Below are 22,171 nucleotides of genomic sequence, written 5' to 3'. Positions count from 1 at the left end.
TGCCTAGCTATATAAAACTGGAGAAATTCACACTTAAATACCAAACTGTTAAAGTAGAAAGGCAAATTAATTTATTCTAATACAGCTGAACTTTAAGGATTTTAGTGGAGGATTATAACAAGATCAATGCCTAATTTCTATTTCAATCCTGCAAATCTGTTTGAAAAGTTGTCTCTTTGATTTTGTAAAGTAACAAAATCATGGCAATTATTCCTGCAATTGGGAACAGAAGAACTGATTTTTGTTTAAGAAAGAGCATGGATGTGCATGGGGTTATGAACCATCAATTCAGGATTGTGATCGGATTGTGAAAACGTATCTTGGTGTTCTATCTACACAATATACGGAAGTATTTTTCAACATGAAAGCATCACCGAACAGAATAGTATTAAAAGGTTCAAAATAATTACACTTCTCCAGAATCAAGTTTCCCACTGATAAACTGATTAATTAACTTTGCCTGTTCCACCCAGCAGAACCAGGTCTTTCACATTTTACAAAGTGCTTCTACACCAAGTGCTTTTAGACAATGTTACCACCTTAAGTTTTAAAGTATTAGACATATTCATGTGAACTAAAATAAGTTGCTGCATGAAGAAATATTAAAATCCGGACACAAAGCAGTCACCCAGTTCTGTTACTTGACCTGCAATTGTAATTTGCAGTAGAAACGAACCAGTTGTCATCAGCAGGCGTTAAATCTACATAACTTTCCTAAGCAATATATAATACTTCAAAACCTACTTCAGATTACCTAACTGTATTATTTACAAATTCCTTTGATGCGACTGAGTAAAAAAATCTCAATGATACACTCAGCAACATTTGGTGCTATAGCTAAATGAAAATACTTGGTTAGAAATGTTGCTTTACTGAACAGATAACATGGAACAAAAAATGGCTGAAGATTGCAAAGAATTTAAACACATACACAAAAGTTTCATTTTGATTAGACATTTTTCCATCAATTGTACAGAAACATTTGGATGATGAGCAATCTAGGTTGTATTTTGGTTTGCACACTCTACAATAACAGTGGTAATTACAAGGTCAATTGGGTTAAATTTACTTACTAAATTCTGAGCATGGGTTAGAAGGCAGCTCTGAATAACACATATCCAAAATTATTTATTTTAATCCAGATTTCGATTTAGTGATAGCCACTTCAAAAATGTTTGTGCGCTAATGGAATTGCAACAGCAAGCTAAAGCCAAAGTCTTGGAAGCAGGTCCATGCTGATATTAAATTGGTTATTGTTATCTCCCAGGCAAAAGGCATAAAAGAGAGTTTAACACAGAATATATATGCAGAATATATATTTTCAAATATATGCAGAATTGGTTCAGTGGTATTTGATTTTGTCAGTTCAACAGATCAAAATGGAACAGGTCCCAATATTCCCTGCCTAAAATACACTAAGAACTGAAAGAGACAGGTTGTTCTAAAATAGAAAACAGTTGGTGTGGGGTCAGAATAAGACGGAAAAGTAATAAAGACTAATTAATGTTTTGATCACATGCCCCGAGAGTGGTCTATGAGTTACCAATTTTGTGTAGCTCACTGGTAGCCCCATTTTGGTTTGAAAGTTTTAATTTAAAAATAACCAGCAAAATGGTTTTATGTTTAAACAAGCTAAAGACTAGTTTATTACAAAACTTTGGCTGTTATTATTCAAGTAAAAGTGACCATGTCACTAGTCAAAAATCCATACATTAAGGTAAGGTACTTATAAAAATTGGAATTTAGATTAGCCTCTTATTGTTGCAGGCCGGTGACTGGCTTCAAGACTCCATTTCCAAAGACATGAAGTCAGAATTCAACAGGTATTGTAATTTCTGCAGTTGGAAGTTGCTCCCACAAGTGAACAAAACAGGTACATGTGGCAAATAAAGGTTCCTCTGTTTTATATTTTATGAAATTGTATCTTGTTGCTCTTGGTACCTGGTTCAGTACAAATAGACTTACGTCCTTCTTCCTGTCTCGCTGCTGAGAAGCAGTGACTGCATCAAGATGTCTTTATCAGTCTCTGTTCAGAGAAGCTGATTGCAGCCAGACTTTATGTACTAAGTTAGGCCTGGGACACAGACCCAGAGGACTGTCCATTATCTTTTAGTGTAGATAATTAACATTCTATCTGTCTCAGTGATGAGCTTCGAAGGCTCTTTCTGTCAGATCTGGTAATTCACAATTCTATTCACAATTTCAGGGAAACCACTTAAAAATTTCTTGGAAATTTCATAGTATTTCAAAACATCATGTTCTTACTTCCTGAGATAATTCCAGTATGGTCACAACACGAGATGAATCGTCAAGTGCAGTCATGCGACTTTTAAAAAGATTCTTTGTCCATTTTAAATACAGATAAGCTTCCTTTACTAAATACAAGTAGACAACACCAGGTTGAGTGCAACAGATATATTTGGAAGTACTAGCTTTCGGAGTGCTGCTCCTTCATCATTCAGCAGGTTCATAACACAGAATTTATAGCAAAAGATCACAGTGTCATGCAATTAAAACAATATATTGAACAAATCTAGATTGCTATTAAGCCTTTCATCTTTTAGAATGGGTTTCAGTTCGTTAATATGTAAATCACAGAACTCCTTTCCAGTCACAGTCGCAAGGTAACTTAGGGTTTTATAAAAAAAGCGAGATCTCCATTCATACAATGCATTAAAGGTATGAGATTAGAGTCTGTCTGTAGCCCAATCTTGAGCCAGACTGGCCCTATTTCCAAAGTAGGAATATAATGTTACATGGATTGACTGCTTGCATTGATTGCCTGCAGAAGGTGTGCTTTCTGACCAAATAGAATGTATCTGCAATTACAATTCTGCAAATGCGAATTCACCCCATAGATTTGTGTGCAGGTGTGCATGTGAGGGAGTGTGTGTGCGGGGAAAAGAGAGTGTATGTGCGTGAATGTGACAGTGGTGTGGGAAGAGGTATTCCAGAAAGGAAGGAAAGGAGGAAGTGTGGCACTCTTGCTGAAGGAAATCACTGTTGTGTCAGAGAAAGATGATACCTTAGAGGTGTCAAGGACAGAATCTAGTTGCTCACAGCTAAGGTACAAAAAGGCTATAATTACATTACTTGTTGTATCCCATGGGCCACCAAGAAGTGGAAAAGACAAAGGCATGAAGTTAACAATATCAGGGAGAAATAACAAGCATAATGATACCATTATATAATGGGGGGAGTTCAATTTTCTGAATACAGATTAAGGTAAGTAGAATAAAAAGCAGAGGGGGTCAAATCTTCTGGAGTCTGTTAAATAGAACTTTCTGTATCAGTAAGTTCCCAGTCTAATCAGAAAGGAGAAAACTGCTGGACCTGGTTTCAGGGAATGAGGTGGGCTAAGTGCAGGGGTCATTTAGGGAACTGTGATCATTGGGTCATAAGGTTTGGAAATGGAAAAGGACAATGAGCAAACCAGAGTAGAAAAAATAACGAGAAAGCCAACTTCAATGGAGTGAGACTTGATTTGACCCAGATAAACCAGAAGCAAAAATTGACAAACAAAACAGCAACCAAAACACAGGCTCTCCTTAGAAAGATAGAATATGAAAAAAGAGAGAGCATTCAAAAATCTTTGAGACATATAAAAATAATAAAGAAGATTTGGTAAATGGAGCTTTGTAGCAATCAGGGACCCAAAAGGAGACTTGTGCAGAGGGACACAAGGCAGAGGCATACTGCATCTGTCTTTATCCAAGAAGGTGTTGCCCAAGTCACGGTGAAACACTAGATACCTCAGACACTTAATAACTTAGAAGTTGATTAAGCATTTGGCACCAGATAGCTAGCTATACCTAAAGGTAAGCCCCTACAAACTGATGAGATGTATTCAAGGATGCTGAGGGAAGTAAGGTAAAAATTGCAGAAGCACTGGTGTAATTTTCCAATCCTCCTTCAATACATAGGTGGTGCTGAAGGACTGGAAAATTGCAAGTGCTAAACACTTGTTTTAAAAAAAATTGTCTTGGAATAAAATTAACAATCACTTGGACAATGCAGGTTAGTTAAGAAAAGCTGGCATGGAATCACACGAAAATTGTATTTAACTACATTGCAAGTTTTTTTTTTATGAGTAACATAGGTTAATAAAACTAATACTGTTCGTTTAGTGTTTATGGACGTACAAAAGCATTTGAATAAGTGTGACACAAGGACACGTTATAGTTCATGGAATAAATAGCACAGATGAATTTGGTTGAGTGACAACCAAAGTTCACCAAGTAGTGGCGAACAGAGCCTAGTGATCTAGAGGTAGATTTATAATAGAATTTCAAAGGGTCAGTGCTAGGATCTCTGTACTTCTTATGTACTGAATGACCTAGACAGTGGTGTAAATTGCTCAATTTTGAAGTTCAACAACAAGACGAAATTTCAAAGCACTGCGAACTGCTAAGACCTTAAAAGAACAAAGACAGGTTAGTGGAATGGGTAGACAAGTGGCAGATGCAATTTAATGCAGAGGAATGTGAATTTATTCAATTGGTAAGAAAACAGAAACAAGAGAAGGATAAATTCAAAACAGGAAGTCGGGAGCAAAAGGGTACAAATTATTTGCACAAATTACTGGAGGTGGCAGAGCTGATCAAGAATGTGGTTAAAAACCCATACTGACTCCTAGACATTAAAAATAGAGTTTATGGCTGACAAAGCAAAGTTGAGGCCAACCTGCATAATGTACTGATTCAATCTCAACTGGAATATTATGTCCAGGTCTGGGCATCACACTTTAGAATGGATTGGAGGTAACACAGGGTAACGGTTTACAAGAATGATTCCAAGGATCTGGTACTTAAATTACATATTTATAGAAGCTGCAACTGTTCTCCACGGAGGAGAGAACATTTGAGAGGATATCGGCTAGAGATTTTCAAAATCCTGAGGGGTTGTGAACAGTGTAGACAGAAACAACTGTTCCTTAAGTAGAATGATTAAGAACCAGGAGGAACAGGTTTAACATAATTGACAAAAGATGCAATGGCAACATTTTTCTTCAATGCATCAAATGGTTAGGATCTGTAAGACAGATTCAATCACAGCATTCATGAAATTGGATTATCTGAAAAAGGAACAAAAACTGCAAGCCTGCAGCAAAAAGATAGGGGAGTAGCAACAGGTAAACCGCTTTATATACAGCCAGTATAGACGTGACTGAATGAAAGGCTATCCTTGTGCTGGCAGAAGTCCAAGATTTTATGATTTCATGATCTAATCTATACTGATCCCAACCATTAACTGCTGAGTTGCTACAAGTAGCCTCTGAAATATATTTTTAAAAACTTAATCAGGGGGATGTCAGCATCACTGGCTAGACGAGCATTTATTGCTCATCACAAATTATCCTGGAGAAAGTATAAGACACCTCCTTGAACCACTGCAGATCATTATGACATGATATACAAACAGTGCTGTTAGGAAGGAAATTCCAGGATTTTGACTCAGTGACAGTGAAGGAAGTTAATATGACAGTTTCAAGTCAGGATGGCATGGCTTGGAGGAGATCTCACAAGTGGCAGTGCTCACTTGTCCTTCCCGGTGATCGAGGAGATGGATTAGGAAAGTGCTGTCTTAGAAGCTGTGGTGAATTGATTAATTACATCTTGTAGATGCTACACACTGGTACCACTGTGCACCTGTGGCAAAGAAAGTGAACTGCCAGTGAAAGAGAGCCCTGAACATCCACCTTCTATTCTGGGATTATCACTCATATCAGCTGTCTCCATTGTTGTTAATGTCCTGCAACAAAACTGGAGTGACCTCTCCAGAGCAAAAACAGTAGCAAAGTGTATGGACTGCCTACCTGGTTGGGACAAAGAAATTCAAAGCACGATATCTGACCCCAGCTTGGTCGCAAGAACTGTTGTAAAGACAATATAGTTAGAGATTAGTCCACGATTTTTATCAGGGATTACTCCTTTAGCCTTCAAATCTCCCAAAGTTTTTACAAGGCTATAATCCATAGTTAGGAGTATGGTTTATGTGCAGCAAGGCTCTTGTCTACACACCCCTTGGCCTGCACACCAGATGTCTGGGGAACCAAAATTCCTCAGGGTTTTTAGCTTGGGGTGAGAGGGATCCAGTTTCCATGTGTCACCATGAGAAGGTGTACTGACAAGAGACTTGCACATGCTTCTATTTTTTGCACTGATAGCCAGTAGTACAGATCAAAAATGAGAAGCAAACAAGCACACAAGAAGCAGGACACATGCTCACTCTCTTCACATTATGCAGCATATCAAACTGTTGGAGACATATTCTATCTTTAAGTCAGCTAGGTTTTCCATAAAGTTTAGCCAGACTTAAGCCCTGGAGAAGACATTCAAATATAGAAAAAAATCATCAAATATAGAACAAAGCAATGATGAGTGATAAGACCAATTAAATTCCAAGGGTCGACATATCTTTACCAGGTAGCTTTGAGGATAGCAAATAAGATATTCTGAAAATCTATCATTTTATTATGTGCTTAGCTTATCCACAGATTCATATAAAAAGTGCAGAAACATTGTATAGATTTGATAGCAAAAGTCTCAATATGCTTGCTTCAAAATAAATACTAACATAATTTTACCAAAATACAATACTTAGGACTTCCAAACCCCCACACTGAGAATAAAAAATAATTAAATCAGTTTTGATATTTTGAAATACTGAGCCACTTAATAATAAACTACTGAGCTTCTTCTCACATGCTCACAGGTCTAACAGTAGAAATTCATGTGGCAATGTAATAAGAGTAATGAATGCAGGAAAATTTGCAGTAGGACATCATCAACGGATAAAAGGGATTGAATATGAAAGAGGGATGCTGGAAGAAAATAATAATGAAGATCTATTAACTGGAAATGCATATTCCATCATGTAACCAATCTCATATTTTCTACTTTACATGAGAAGAGTGCCGAGACAGAATTGGGAAGGGCGTGGGTGCCCTTCCGTCACACTGTTGAAGTATCCATTTCAAGGGATAGCACCATGATCTCCTAACAATCTCACATGAATACATTCCAGTCGGAATTACTGGAAACGATGGAATTTTGTACTGAACAAAAGAGGTGCAGAATGCATGTTATTAAAACAAAGGTGGGCAATGTAAAATCATAATAAACATTTCTAAAAACACTAAAGAATTTATACAACATTATTTAACTTAAATAACTAAAATTCCTTTCCAAAATAACCACAAAAATCTATTTCAGGGTCTTGCTTCTGACCTCCGGTATTATACTGAGAAGCATGGATTCTACTTTACATGAGAAAGAGATAGATAGGATTTCTAGCACTACATGACAACATCTTGAAGAATTCAAGTGTTCATTGTAATTTTGATCATTTAGTTAGAAACATCATTTTTTTTCAAACATGTATTGCTTAGTCACCATACAGCCATTGTTTTGGTTGTTCAAACATAAGTAGTGACAACCTTTCCATTTTGCATATTCTCATGAGTAGCTATGGTTGCTAAGAGATGTGTTAGGGTGGGAAGATATCAACATGTCAGACTGACAAAGGCAAAATACTACAAGTGCTGAAAATCTGAAACAGAAACATAAAATGCTGCATATACCCAACAGATTAGGCAGCATTTTTGGAGAAAGAGAAATAAAGTTAAGTTTGAAGTGGATGACCTTTGATCAGAACCAGAAAGAAGTTGGTGATATAATAGCTTTTGGTTGAGGGGCAAGAGAAAACAAGAAGAAAAGTCATTGATAAGGCATGTGATAGAAGTGATTGAATGATAAACAGACCACAAGACAGGTAATAGCAACAAAATATGGGTCTGGAGCTGTAAATTTTAATAGCAAAACTACAGCCAGCAGCTTCCGCCTTAAAAAAAAGGGAGGAGTAGCCATGAACTACAGTTGTTGAACTCAATGTTGATTCTGGAACACTTGAATGTTGACATTGGTTGAAAATGTATCACCAGAGATGAGACATGGAAGGAAACAGATGGGAAATAGATGATATGAAGACAAAGAAAGGTTGAAAGCAGAGTTGATGAAATTTCTGTTCAGGGTGAGAGCAGGGATCCCCATCAATAGAGTCATCAATGTACCTGAAATAAATAGTGGGAGAGGGAACCTGAACAGAACTGGAATAATATTTCAGAAATAAGCTTCTCCCAAATGAGTCCAAGAGACTGACTTGTCATTTTTTTTCCCTGTTTAGTTAATGCATTGAGGATTCAAACTCAGATTAGGTGATCAGTGTTTATGAAACACATCATTTAGCATGTTAAGCATGCTTTTGAGCTTCCAGGTGCCTGTTTATTCCCCATTTCACTTAATCTCTAAACTCTTAAATCCTTTGCCTCCTCCAGAGTTCAACTGAAGTTTAACACAAGCTTAAGAAACTGCACCTCATCTTTCTACTTAGCAATTGTAATCAACAATTTTTGATCAGAACCACTGTCTCCATTGTTTCAGGCAGCAGCTGATTATAACGTTTCGATTTAAATGTCTGTTAAACAAATCTGGCAGATAAGAACAGATTTCTTTAGCATTCCCCATTCTAGTTATTATTTTCGATGCTCCACATATCGCAGACCTTCCCATTTTTATGTACTTTACAAAATTTCCCCTTTTCACTGTCAAACAATGTTTGTTTAAATCATGTCACACAGTTCACTTTTCCCAGTTCGAATGAACAGTCATCCACCTGAAACATTAACTTGGTTTCTTCCTCCACAGATGCTGAACACCTGCTGAGCAATTTCAGCACTTTTTGTTTTTATTGAAATACTGACTACCCAACATGAAGATGCAGTAATAATTTTAGTTATACCTTCTTCTGTTCTTGAGCTGTCATGATCAGCCAGTCTGGAAGAGGTTGGCCTGGACTGAATCATGGTTCCAGATGGCATGTGAGGCAGCTCATCATCTCTGAGATCTGCAATCATATCCTGAAGCTTTGACCTGTTTACCCCTGTAAATGAAAGTCATCAGTAACTGTTCAATCACGTAGCCAGAATTCTTGATGGTGTGAAATAGGTTGAATAATTATTTATTTGCATTGGCCGTTAAATGAAATATTTACCATAAATTTTTATGGAATCAAAACATCCAGAATGATATTTTATATACAAACCCATATTCTGATGTATTCATGCTCTATGCTAACATTAAAACTTTTTCCCAATTAAGGAATTATAAGCAGGCCAAATTAAGAACACCTGCTACATTTAAATTTAAATAGTTACTGAAATCAAAAATTAAAAGGCAATGTCTTTCTGATTCAGTTATACAGTAGATCATTTCATAGATTAGCAATGGAGAAAAAAATTAAAGAACTGTCTTTTGAGCAACATGAATAGAACACAAAACAAAGATAAAAGGTTTTAATGTGTACACTAGGGGTGCAACAAACTAACAATTTAAATAATTTTGTCAAAAATTTGACAAAAATTTATTTTCTTGATTATCCACACTTGTGTTCTCACTTACAATTGTTTGCCATTTCAGTTAAAATGAAAACACACTGGGGTACAAATACTGGGGGCAAAACATGAGACAAGTCATGTTTATTATTTTTCTCTTTACTGACCATATCTCATGGACCCATTAAGGTATTTCACTGTATAAAACAAAAGTATCAGTTACTTTTTAATAAAATGAGGAATTACTAATGCTAATTTAAATTTCTCAGACAGCAATTACTCACCACAATAATTACAATCCTCCATGGAGGGTCTTCCATGTTGTCTGGTATGTATCACACCACCTAATGATACAGAGTTTGGGCGTAAGCCTTACTGTCCATTCATAGAATTAGTTTCCACCACAGGTATCTTCACAGGCTAGAAGAATGTGTGCAGCAAAGGGCCTTGTAGATAATGGACGTAGAAATTCTCTTGATTAACATCGCTCCTGGGCCATCTGGCGTTTCCAAATGGAGTCCTCACACTCCAAGAAAGCACAGTCTGTTAAGGAATATGAAACTGAGGAGCGAGACCCAAACATAGACTGAAGGAGTTCATTCATCAAAACAGAGGAATGGATTTAAGAGCCAAGAATTTTCTTATTCAGAAATGGCCAGTGTAAAGTTCAATGATAAAAGAGTAAATGCATAAATGAGCCTGGTAAGTAACAGTACTTAAATGTTCAGTACAAGTTATGCATCTAGTCTCACCTCTGGAGTGAAACAAGCTGGCAATTGACAAAGAGCTAGGCATTGCCCAAAGGATCATGAAACACTTAAAGAGAAAAAAATATTCCAGGCAAGGCAAAAATAAAAGAAGAATTGAGTTTAATGGTCCAGTTTATATCGCGCATCAGACACATCTTGTGGAACCTCACGGCTGTTCAGTTAAGATATGAAAGGCATACAGAGTCTGTATCATTTACATTTCACAGACACAGCCTCTCAAAAGCATGTGGTACCTAACAAAGATTCATAAACTAAACACTTTTCTGAGTTTTCTGCAACTCATCCTTACTTAGAGAACAGGACAAGTACTCTTATGCGTATAAAATTGTACTTGCACATAACAGTAAGGTTCTCTGTTATCACATATAAAGTACTTAAGTAGTTGCATACCAGTGTCATTTGCAACCGGCAAATTGACAATCTGTGTATTGCAGAAAGAAAATTCTCACTCTTAAGTGTGCAGCACTTTAAAGTACTTTAAATACCTTTCAATCACCCATTGACGAGCATTATTTTGACCTGCCATTGAAAACAATGCACAAGAGTGGGCAAAAACGCATATAAAACATTTCACAAGGGAAGTCCAATAGAAAAATAAAACTAACTGTCGCCAGACCACCCTTAATAGCTCAGTAAGTGCAGCATCTAAGGCAGTACAGAACCAGAAAGATTAAGAAATTACTAGAGTTGCTCAACGGTTTTCCACAAGTCAAAAAATCTCAGCTGGATCCATTTAGGATATTACAATTGATGGCAGTGTCACTGGGCTACCAAGGCATGAGTGAGTCGAAAGATGTGTTTTTATCTCTTGATAATTATCCTGTGGCTCCTCAAAGAACATACAAAGGTATATGTCAGGCAGGGACAAATTCAAGGCCAACCGTGACACATTCCTCCCACTCAAAGTACCCTGTTGAAGCTAACAATCCAGGCCACACAAGAAAAATAATTCCTTGAGCTAATATCAGATGGCTTTGGATGCCAGTGAAACAACTGGACCAAGAATAAACATCTTCAGCAGAGGAGGAGGAAATTGGAAGAGAGGCAGAGAAACTTAACTGTCACTGAAAAATGCCAGTCATGAAGAGGGCATTGATTCAAATGAATAATGTGTTATGCCTTAATCAGATTTAATGTTTTGGAGTCTGATTCAACACGGAGTCTTGAACTCAAGACTGAGAATGGCAGTAGCTTAACATTTGTGACAATATTTTGTCCATACAAATGAAATTGCTGCAACATTATTTACTGTACTCAGCAAGTTACAGTTAAATCACAGTACTTTAAAAACCCTTGGAGACACATTTATATTCAATCAACCACCAGTAATTTCAATCAATCATAGAGCTTCAATACTGTATGCCTACACAGAATCTGAAACTAAAACATAGAAGTTAAACAGCCTTAGCTACTTTCTGGTGGATATTGTTCTTCAGTTTTCTTAATTCAGCAGTTACTGTAAATAAATGTTCACAAAGCATAAAAATTACAAATACACATTCTGTTGAATGGTAAGTATTTATCGAAATTCAAGATGTACTTTTGTTAAGAGTTTCACTGATTTGTGACGTATGGGTGCATTACATTTTTATAAGTGAGCACTGGTCAATCATTACAGATCATCTTTGAAAACAAATAAGCTTTGACGAGAGCTACTGATGCCAATGTGTACATCTTCAATTGTGATCTCAACGTGCACTGTCGGACATGATCTCATGTAGCTCGTTTCAAAAGAACATTAAAGGGATGACATAAATATCATTAACTAGTTGGTCAAATACAGTTGTTCTTGAAACATTTATTTTATTAAACTAAAATATGTGATGCCCTGTTAGCTGATTCTTTACTTAATTATTTTCTATGTAAAAGATCAATAACCCAGTCAATACATACTGCTCAAAAGTCATGTGGTACATCAACAGAACAAGTCAAACAAAAAAAAATGCTGTGAAAAAACCATAATTAATGATGATACACAACTAACCATCACTGAAGCACTATTACAGAAGCAGCGTACAAAAGCTCAACCAGATTCCTCTATGTTGCACAAAATAAACCTGCATATTTAAGGGGAGGAACTGTTTCATCAAAATGAAAAGCCAAAGCTGTAATTTCTAAGATACTGCATGTGAGAGACATTAATCTTCAACCTCCAAATTATGGAAAATAAAAGTTGTGTACTAATACATGTACTCACATGCCCATAAACAAGTCTATTAATTAGTTAAAAATCACAAATGTTACAAGGGACAAACTTGAAATTTTCACCTTACTGTGCACATTTTTCAACACAGTCCAGGACATTAAGCATTTATTTGGCAGTGATACAAATAAGGTTCATTTCACTGATTCTCAGCTAGATTAAAAATAACTACAATTTCAATGATTTACATCTAGTAGTGCCCAGTTTAGTCATGGTACTGTGAGGTAATATTTACAAAATAATATTGACAAATGAGACTGGAGTTAAGTTAAAACAATTCATTTTGAATTTATTAGGAATACATAAATACTGACACTGAATTATTAAATCAAATTAATCTTTGAACTGTTCTTAACAATGTCGCTCTTCCATAATGCATTTTTTCTCTTCTTTGGAGATTATTTATTCAAAACCGCTCAGTTTTAGCAATTACTTTAGGCAAAATAAGTGTATTAAGGATTTCATTAAAAAAGGGCAAACAACTTTATGCTAGAAATAATGAAGATAAACTTTCAAAACTGTTTGTACTCATTCTTTAAAGTAGCTTCCTCACAAAGACATATACAGCTACCAGATTTAAGGATTTAAAATGGAAAATGCTTAAAAAGATCAAGAGAAAGGCTGTTTAACAGTTTAACATTTGAGAACTTTCAGACTGTCAATTAGCTCCCTTATATTTACAAAATAGGAATTAGTGAACTGAACAGCGCTTCTTAAAAATTAGATTAGATTCCCTACAGTGCGGAAACAGGCCATTTGGCCCAAAAAATCCACACCGATTCTCCAAAGAGTAACCCTCCCAGACCCATTTCTCTCTGACTAAAGCGCCTAACACGATGGACAATTTAGCATTGCCAGTTCACCTGATCTGCACATCTTTGGACTGTGGGACGAAACCGGAGCACCCGGAGAAAACCCACGCAGACATGGGGAGAATGTGCAAATTCCACACAGACAGTTGCCAGAGGCTAGAATTGAACCCAGGTCCCTGGTGCTGAGAGGTTGCAGTGCGAACCACTGAGCCTCAGTGCCACCCTTAATATTTCTATTTTTATTGTGGATTTTCAGCATCAACAGTACTTTCCTTTAACTTAGTAGATCCCTGTTTTGACTTTTTTTGTTGCAAACATATTGTGTTGGTCACATGAAAGTAATCTCCCCAGAAAATCTCCCCAAGTAAAAACTAATTTGTGCAATCTGAACTCTGTCTTTCGAGGATACAAACACAATAAAAAGATTTATGTAAATCTTTTTTCAAAAACAAGAATGTGTATGCTTTTTCAAATCTCAAACAGTAAATGGATACAAAGTAAACCTAGCTCTTTACAACCCCACACACTGCATTGGCTCAGGTCTTCTCTGGTATGTTTCATACAAGCACTGAAACACATTTACTTCCATACTTCATACTAATTGTGAAATTAAGATTAGTTTAATTTTCAGATTTTTGTAAGTAATGTGTAAAATTTTGCTCAGCTTCTTGTCCATTAGATACTTCTCAGTTCTAATGCTACAATTATAATGTACATTTTCTTCTATTATCCAGTATGAGAGAAATATATGACAAATTTTCACATTGTTGATAGTGAAACTATAGAGTTTGCAGAATCATGGATTTAGCATGCATAATATTTGTGATGATTACCAAGGGGGATGGTTGTAAAAACTGTCTGTCCTCAACGTAAGAACCATGAAAGTCCCTCTCACAAACTCTCTATTAGATTTGGATATCCTCAGCAAACTCATTTTTAAAACCAAATTTCAATTTAAATATTTGATAGAAATCATAAAATTTAAAAAAATCGAAATTGCCTGGAATTTTAAAATTTGTCCACCTCTTTTGGAAATAGTCACAGAAAAGAATAAGGAAGTAAATTTTTTTTTACTTAAGGAAGGTTTTAATCTGCTAAAGTTTCTAAATGGAACGGCATCACGTTTAATCACTAATACACTAAACTATATTATAAAAAGGACTTCAGGTTGACAAGCTTGCATTAATTGAATCAGTTTTCTTGGGCTAATGTTGCTTTGTTATGGGTGGGGGCGTGTGTACATGTGCACGTGTGGGTTGAGGGGGAGTCATTTCAAATATTTTTACGTAACCAGTATTTAAAACTCTTATCTTGTTGATTTTACAACAAATGAAAAGCTTCCAATATCTGAATCAGTACATTTAAAAAAAAATAAACCTGAGGTTCAACCCCTCAAGGATTGACCTTGTTCAATTATTTTAAAATCAATGGTGAAATTCTAAGCAACTGACCACTTTCATCCTTCTGATGAAATTCTATGGAACTGATCATTTTAATCCTTTAATGAAACAATAATTGTCATATATACATGTCACCTCGAGAAATATATCAGTAAAAACACAAATTGTTGTGCACACCTTGCTACTTGGTTAGTATGAAACACATGCAGTTTGAGTTATTACCATGCAACATTAGTTTTTATGTGCTGCATTTCAATTTTGTTCTAAAAGTAGTGGATTAGATTCCAAATCTGATACCCAAATCATTACATAATTCGATATGCAAAATTTTCACTATCTACTTTCAATGCTAATCTTTCAATCAATTTTTGTTTTCAGCCGATAGATTATTAATCTTTTAAATTTTTTTTTAAAAACACAATTTTAATTTTTTTTAAAACACAACCATCTCACCTGAAGAGGAGCTGTATTCAACTTGAAATGCTAACTATTTCTCTCTCCACAGATACTGCCAGACCTGCTGACATTTTCAACATTTTGTTTATAACTCTTCAACTCGTTCTGCTTAGTTTAAAGATATATCACTGTCACTAAAGATTTGAGTCTCTCACCGGAGTATAAAAATTCTGAGAAGTGGCATTCCCTCGATGACCCAACTACAGATATCTTAATACTTTCAAGCATGTTGCCAATATACATTCAGCACACAGCAAAGCCTCTAACCCCAATAAAGAAAGAAATGTTGGTTGCACCCCTAATCTAATTTTTTTATTTAGACACACATGAAAAAAGTATTCAATAAACAGAAACAAAGCTGATGAAAGACAGATATTTAGAAAATAAAATAAAATTGTGGTAAAGAAAATGTGAAAGTCACTCTACATGATTCATAATTATCTGCACTTACTCTTCACCCCTTTCTTGCCCTTCCGCTCCTTCTTGTATTGTTCCTTCAGTTTACTTATTAGTCCCTTGTCTACAGCCCAAACCTCCGAAGATGGGGAGAAGTCATCCTTGTCTACATGCAGCACATCATTGAAAAATCAGCAAATCGGAATGCAAGCAATCACTGTTGCTATTTCATGAAGGTTAGTGGTTGAATCATAGCCTTTAAAGAATTACTGAATAATTATGATGTAAGATTTTAAGACATTTGTTATACAAACCATTTTGAACCAAGTTATGTTATGTTATTAAACTTGCGTTTAATGGGCAGTGCAAGATTAAAAGTACAACAATTTCATGCCATTGCATCCAAAACAATAAAGCACTTGACAGCCAGTTTTTGGGAGTCTCTTTCCTTACAAGCAATAAATTGGACACAAAAAACTTACATTGAAGGCTTGGCCTTCACCTGAACAAAATCAGCTTAAAAGAAAAAATGTGAACCTCTTCAGACATACTTAATAGCCCCTTTATTTAAAAAAAGGGACAAAACACAGAAATGATTGGTTCCAATAGTAGAAAATAGTCCAATTACCTAATTATTGGAATGTTTGCATAACTTAACAGAATACGTAGCAGTTCCAATACTGTACTGTATTTAATTATAATTTTCCTATAGAACTATTCACTGTAGGATGATCTAAAAAATCTATGCAAAATGTATAACAATAGGCAGCAATTTCAGGATTACTCCTAGCGTTAGGTGCGAGTGAGAAATAGGAGGATTAGGCAACTGAACTTGCGGCTGGTGTATGAGGGACAAATAATCGAATTTGAGACACAGACTAGCTTTGGAGCAGGTGAAACCTGCAAAACGTGGACAGGCTACACCTTAGTAGGACAGGGACTCATATTTTACATTTTTGCTCGTGTGGATAGGGAGGGTTTGAAGTAAATCGGCAGTGGAATGAGAGCCTGAAAGGAAGCTCAATTGGAGGGAAGCAAAACTTGGCAACAGAAAGTAGAAAAGCAAAGCAGTGAGCAAAATTAGACAGGAGATGAGAAGACCAGCATAAACTAGAAATCAAAAGTGGAACAGCAAACTTTGTTTTAACTAGCACCTTATGAGCTGGCACACTTAATAAAATGCAAAAATGACATGTCTGAAGTACTGAAAGTTTACTGTTTTGTCATAATCTTCGTCATGCAGTAGATGTGATCTATATGGACTTCAGTAAGGTGTTCGACAAGGTTCCCCATGGGAGACTGGCTAGCAAGGTTAGATTTCACGGAATACAGGGAGAACTAGCCTTCTAGATACAGAACTGGCTCAAAGATAGAAGACAGAGGGTGGTGTTGGAGGGTTGTTTTTCAGACTGGAAGCCTGTGACCAGTAGAGTGCCACAAGGATCGGTGCTGGGTCCTTTACTTTTGGTCATTTACATAAATGATTTGGATGCGAGCAGAAGAGGTACAATTATAAGTTTGCAGATTACACCAAACTTGGAAGTGTAGTGGACAGCGAAGAGGGTTACCTCAGATTACAACAGGATCTGGTTCAGATGGGCCAATGGGCTGAGAAATGGCAGATGGAGTTTAATTCAGATAAACACGAGGTGCTGCATTTTGGTAAAACAAACCTTAGCAGAACTTATACACTTCATGGTAAGGTCCTAGGGAGTGTTGCTCAACAAAGAGACCTTGGACTGCAGGTTCGTCGCTGCTTGAAAGTGGAGTCATAGGTAGATAGGATAGTGAAGGCGGCGTATGGTATGCTTTCTTTTATTAGTCAGAGTATTGAGTACAGGAGTTGGGAGGTCATGTTGTGGCTGTACAGGACATTGGTTCGGCCGCTGTTGCATGCAATTCTGGTCTCCTTCCTATTGGAAAGATGTTGTGAAACTTGAAAGGGTTCAGAAAAGATTTACAAGGATGTTGCTAGTGTTGGAGGATTTGAGCTATGGGGGAGGCTGAACAGGCTGGGACTGTTTTCTCTGGAGCTTCGGAGGCTGAGGGATGATCTTACAGAGGTTTACAAAATTATGAGGGGCATGGATAGGATAAATAGACAAAGTCTTTTCTCTGGGGTCGGGGTGTCCAGAACTCGAGGGCATAGGTTCAGGGTGAGAGGGGAAAGATATAAAAAAGACCTAAGGGGCAACTTTTTCACGCAGAGGGTGGTACATCTATGGAATGAGCTGCCAGAGAAGGTGGTGGAGGCTAGTACAATTGCAACATTTAAAAGGCATCTGGATGGGTATATGACTTGGAAGGGTTTGGAGGGATATGGGCCCAGGTGCTGGCAGGTGGGACTAGATTGGGTTGGGATATCTGGTCAGCATGGATGGGTTGGACTGAAGGGTCTGTTTCCATGCTGTACATCTCCATGACTCTATGTCTAAGTAGTCAGTTGAGGGTGAGGATGAAAAGGCTCTCTACAGTTAAGTATTTTTGAAGGCAAAGTTGCATTATTATTCAAGTGATTTAAGCTGTTACAGAGAATAAAGGTGATGCATATACCCGCTACCTTTTGTTTCTATTACTAAGTCTGTGCTTTTACACTGATTATATGGACCTCTTGATTAACCAGAATATTTGATCAACTGGCACAATCCTGATGCCATAGGTGTCAGATGATAAAAAGCTTTCTGTATAATGTTAAAAAAGGCAAAGCTATCAACTTTTTGTGAATGCAATTCATTACAGCAAATAGTCAATTTAAAAGGTATAGATTAGAGGAGCAAATGGATTAGATTTAATTGTCATTATTGAGATGTGGCTATAGGGTGGCCAGGACTCAGAACTGAATATTCAGAGAATCCGTCACATCGGAAGGATAGGTCGAGGGGAAAGAAAAGTGGAGTAGCATCTTCAATGGAGTGCAATCAGTACATTAGTATTAGAGAATCTTAGATTTAAGGATATAGAATCATTTTGGATAGAGCAAAGGGCAGCAAAGGCTAGTGGGAGACAAGGGTAGGCCACCAAACTGTAGTGGTCATGTTAGACCATGGAATAAATCAGGATATTAGAGGTATACATTGGGATATTAGAACTGTTTGTAGTATGTGTAGTACAGTAATAATGGAGACTTCAAGTTAATATTGGTAAACTTAATTAGCCATAATACTGTGAAGGAAGTGTTTCTGGAGTTTGTACAAGATGGGTTTCCGGACCAGTGTATTGAGGAACCAAATAAAAAATGAGCTATTTTAGATTCAGCATTCTGTAGAAATGACAAATTAATAATTTTGCTATGAAGGAGCTATTAGGAAGTTGTGACCATAATATGATACAAGCTTCTGATACTAGTGTCCAAATCTGAACAAAGATAACAATGAAAGTATGACAGGAAAATTGGCTATGGTAGTTTAGGAAAATATATTAAAATATTTATTGTTAGACAGACAATGGTTAGTATTTAAAGTAATTATATGGTCTGCAACAATTATGCATTCCACTCAAACAAAAACGAAACAAGTGAGTCAACAGTGGAGAAGAAAAGTTAAGTATTGCATTGGATCAAGGCTGTGCCTTATAAGGTTGCCAGAGAAGTGGTAAGCCTGAGGATGTTGAGCAATTTAGAATAATCAAGTCTGATAAAGGGAAGAGAGAATATGAATTCAAGCTCATGACTGACAAAGGAAAAATTAAAAGTTCACATCGATATGTGAAAAGAAAAAGATTAGCCAGGACAAATATGGGTTCATTACAGCAGATACAGAAGAATGTATATTGGAGAAAAGGGAAATGGTGGAGAAGCTCACACCCAGGTCACAAAGCAAAATTAAAATACACGGGATGGTGGGCGGGTAGGGTGTTGGTGGTAAAATACTGGTATAGATTGAGAGTTGGTTAAGACAGAAAACAGAGTTGGAATAAACAGTTCATTCTTGAGATGGCAGGTGGCCAATAATAGAGTATCCATGCATCTGTGCTTAGATCACAGTTGTTCATAATCAATATAAATGATTTGAACCTAGGGACTAAACATAACCTCAAAATTTGATGATGAAACAAAACTAGGTGGGATCGTGAGCTATGAAGGGGGTATAAAAAGGCTTAAGTGTACTTAGATATCTAAACAAATGGACAAGAACATGGCAGATGGAATATAATGTGTATAACTATGAGGTAACCCATTTTGGTAAAAATAGGAAGGTAGAGTATTTCTTAAAATAAAGGGGCTGGAAACTGTTGATGTCCAAAATGGCAAGGGGGGTCTGAGCTCATAAGTCACAAGAAACGAACATGCAGATGCAGCCAGCATTACAGAAGGTAAATGGTATACTGACCTTCAATGCAAGGAAATTTTGAGAACAGGAGTGAAGATGTTCTACTACATTTGTACAGAGATTTGATGTGACCACACCTGGAGTATTGTGGACAATTTTAGTCTCCTTATCTAAGGAAGAATGGACTTACCATACAAGGAGTGTAATGTAGGTTTATCAGTCTAATCACCGGAATGACAGGGGTATCTCGTAAGGAAAAGATCAAAGAGACTCGGCCAATATTCTCCACAATGTCAAAATAGAAAAGTGATTGCACTGAAACTCCAAAATTCTTATAGGGCATGCCTAGGTAGATACATTTAAAACATTTCCCCTGGTTGGTGAATCTAAAATGAGCAGATAAAACCTCAGAATCGGGGGCAGGCCATTTAAAATTGAGATGAGGAGCAATATTTTCACTTAGAGGCTGGTGAATCTTTAGAATTCTTTACCCAGAGTGCTGTGGATGTACATCACTGAGAATCAACAGATTTCTGAACACTAACGATATCAAGATATATGGAGACAGTGGACAAAAACAGAGTGAAGCTAAATGATCAGCTGTGATTTGTCTGAATGGTGGAACAAGCTCTATAGGTTAAATGACCTTCTCCTGCTCCCAATTCCTTTGTTCCTATAATAAGATCTTATAGAATTAGAATTAATCATAGAATCACCTTAGGGTGGCAAGGTGGTTCAGTGGTGAGCACTATTGCCTCCTAACACCAGGGACCCAGACTTGATTCCAGCCTTGGTCAACTATCTGTGTGGAATTTGCATGTTTCCCCGTGCCTGCGTGAGTTTTCTCTGGTTTCCTTCAACAATTCAAAGATGTGCAGATTAGGTGGATGAGCCACACTAAGTAGCCCCAGTGTTCAGGGTTGTGCAGATTTGATGGGTTGGCCATGGTAAATGCAGGATTACAGGATAGAGTGGGATGGTCTTGAGTGAGACAGTGCAGACTGATGGACCAAATGGCCTCTATCTGTACTGTAAGAATTCTCCAATGCTATTCAATGGTTCGAGAATATGGGCAAACTAAATGAAACCATAAAATGGATTGGTGGACTGTACTGCCACTAAGATATCATTCCTTTTGGCAGGCTTCCTAGTGTAAGGCCTGAAATTCCCTTCTATTCAGTATTTTCTTTTTGATGTCTTATAGCCCCCATAACCTCAGATAAACCTACCTTAAATTGTTTCTTTGTGAATCCTAAGTTAGATAACAAGAGAACATTAGAGATCTAGAGAAATGGAAAGAGATGGAGGATATATGAAAGAACACCTTTGGGCACTTCCAAAAGGATTTAATTCTTCCTGTCCTTTAGTCTTCCTAAGGCAAAACATTCAGCTTTCTCATCACTGACTCCAATATCTATGAAAGGAAAATAGTATTACAAGTTTTCTTGAGGATGTAACTCGCAATTTAGATAAGGAAGAACCAATGGACTGATTACATTTTGGTTTTCTAAAGAGATCTGATAAGGTGTCATAGAATAGACTTTTACACAAAATAAAGGGCTCTCAGTATTGAGGATTGGTTAATGGCAAGAGAACAAGAATAAATCAATCATTTTTGGCATGGAGGGATTCAACTGATTCAAGGATCAGAGCTTGAGCTTCACCTATTTATAATTAATATCAATAAATTAGACTGAGATCAAATGAAATAGTCCAAGTATTCGGACAATACAAAGCTAGGTGGGAAAATAATTGGCAAGGAGAATACAAGTAAGTTACAAAGGGAGATAGGTGGATTGGCAAGGTAGCAGATGGAATAGAATGTGGGAAATGGTGATTTTTTTTCCCCAGTTTGGTAGCAATTTTTTTTGAAAAAGAACAGGTAACATATGTTGCTCTCTGGAGGGTTTTCAGTGTCCATGTATATCAATCACAAAGTTAGCATGCAGTTACAGCAAACAATTAAGGCAGCAATTATTGCACAAGAGCTGCAAAACAGCATGAAGATTTGAGTGTAAATTACTTGCAACTTCAGCAGACCACACCAAGAAGGATGGAGTATTAATTTGGTTTAGTCTACATTTAAAACTCTTACAGGAGGAGTGAAATAGATGCTCTGCAATTGCTTTCCCTTGCTAAATAGTTCCAAACCTGAGGTCAAAAGTTTCAAGAAATTGAACAGTTTGGACTGAGGTAACAATTTTTTTTCCCACATCAGGGATTATGGAATCTTAGGATCTTATGAATGAATCTTGAAGGATTTTTGGATGTTGAATCAAGAGATACATGGATAGGGTAGAAAAGCGGATTTGATGTACATGTTCAGCCATGAACGTCTGAATGGCATACTCCTGCTCATATTTCTTATATCAAGTTGCCTTGGTGAGCTGCCAATTCAGTTAAGTCCCCTAATTGAAACTGCTTTGTGCTTCAACAATTATGTTCTTAGCTGATTCGGCAGTAGTAAGGGAAGAC

General features: G+C 36.7%; 1 protein-coding gene across 3 annotated transcripts in view; it reads right to left on the bottom strand.

The window, feature by feature from the left end:
- The window catches only part of strn3 (striatin, calmodulin binding protein 3), a 185,061-nt gene that overhangs the window by 84,817 nt on the left and 78,073 nt on the right, over window positions 1–22,171 (bottom strand). The window contains exons 8-9 of one of the 3 annotated variants that reach the window (XM_072568993.1): window positions 15,484–15,594; window positions 8,800–8,940 (exon numbers count right to left, since the gene is read on the bottom strand). The exons of 1 other annotated variant lie outside the window; for it this stretch is intronic. In XM_072568993.1, the coding sequence (XP_072425094.1) occupies window positions 8,800–8,940; window positions 15,484–15,594 (252 nt within the window). The remainder of the gene's footprint in view (window positions 1–8,799; window positions 8,941–15,483; window positions 15,595–22,171) is intronic. One more of the 3 variants, XM_072568994.1, reaches the window with a different exon arrangement.

The sequence above is a fragment of the Chiloscyllium punctatum genome, chromosome 4 (genome assembly GCF_047496795.1).
Source record: "Chiloscyllium punctatum isolate Juve2018m chromosome 4, sChiPun1.3, whole genome shotgun sequence".
Taxonomy (NCBI): Eukaryota; Metazoa; Chordata; class Chondrichthyes; order Orectolobiformes; family Hemiscylliidae; genus Chiloscyllium; species Chiloscyllium punctatum.
The sequence above is the reverse complement of the archived record's forward strand: the minus strand, read 5'-3'. Positions and strand labels throughout refer to the sequence as shown.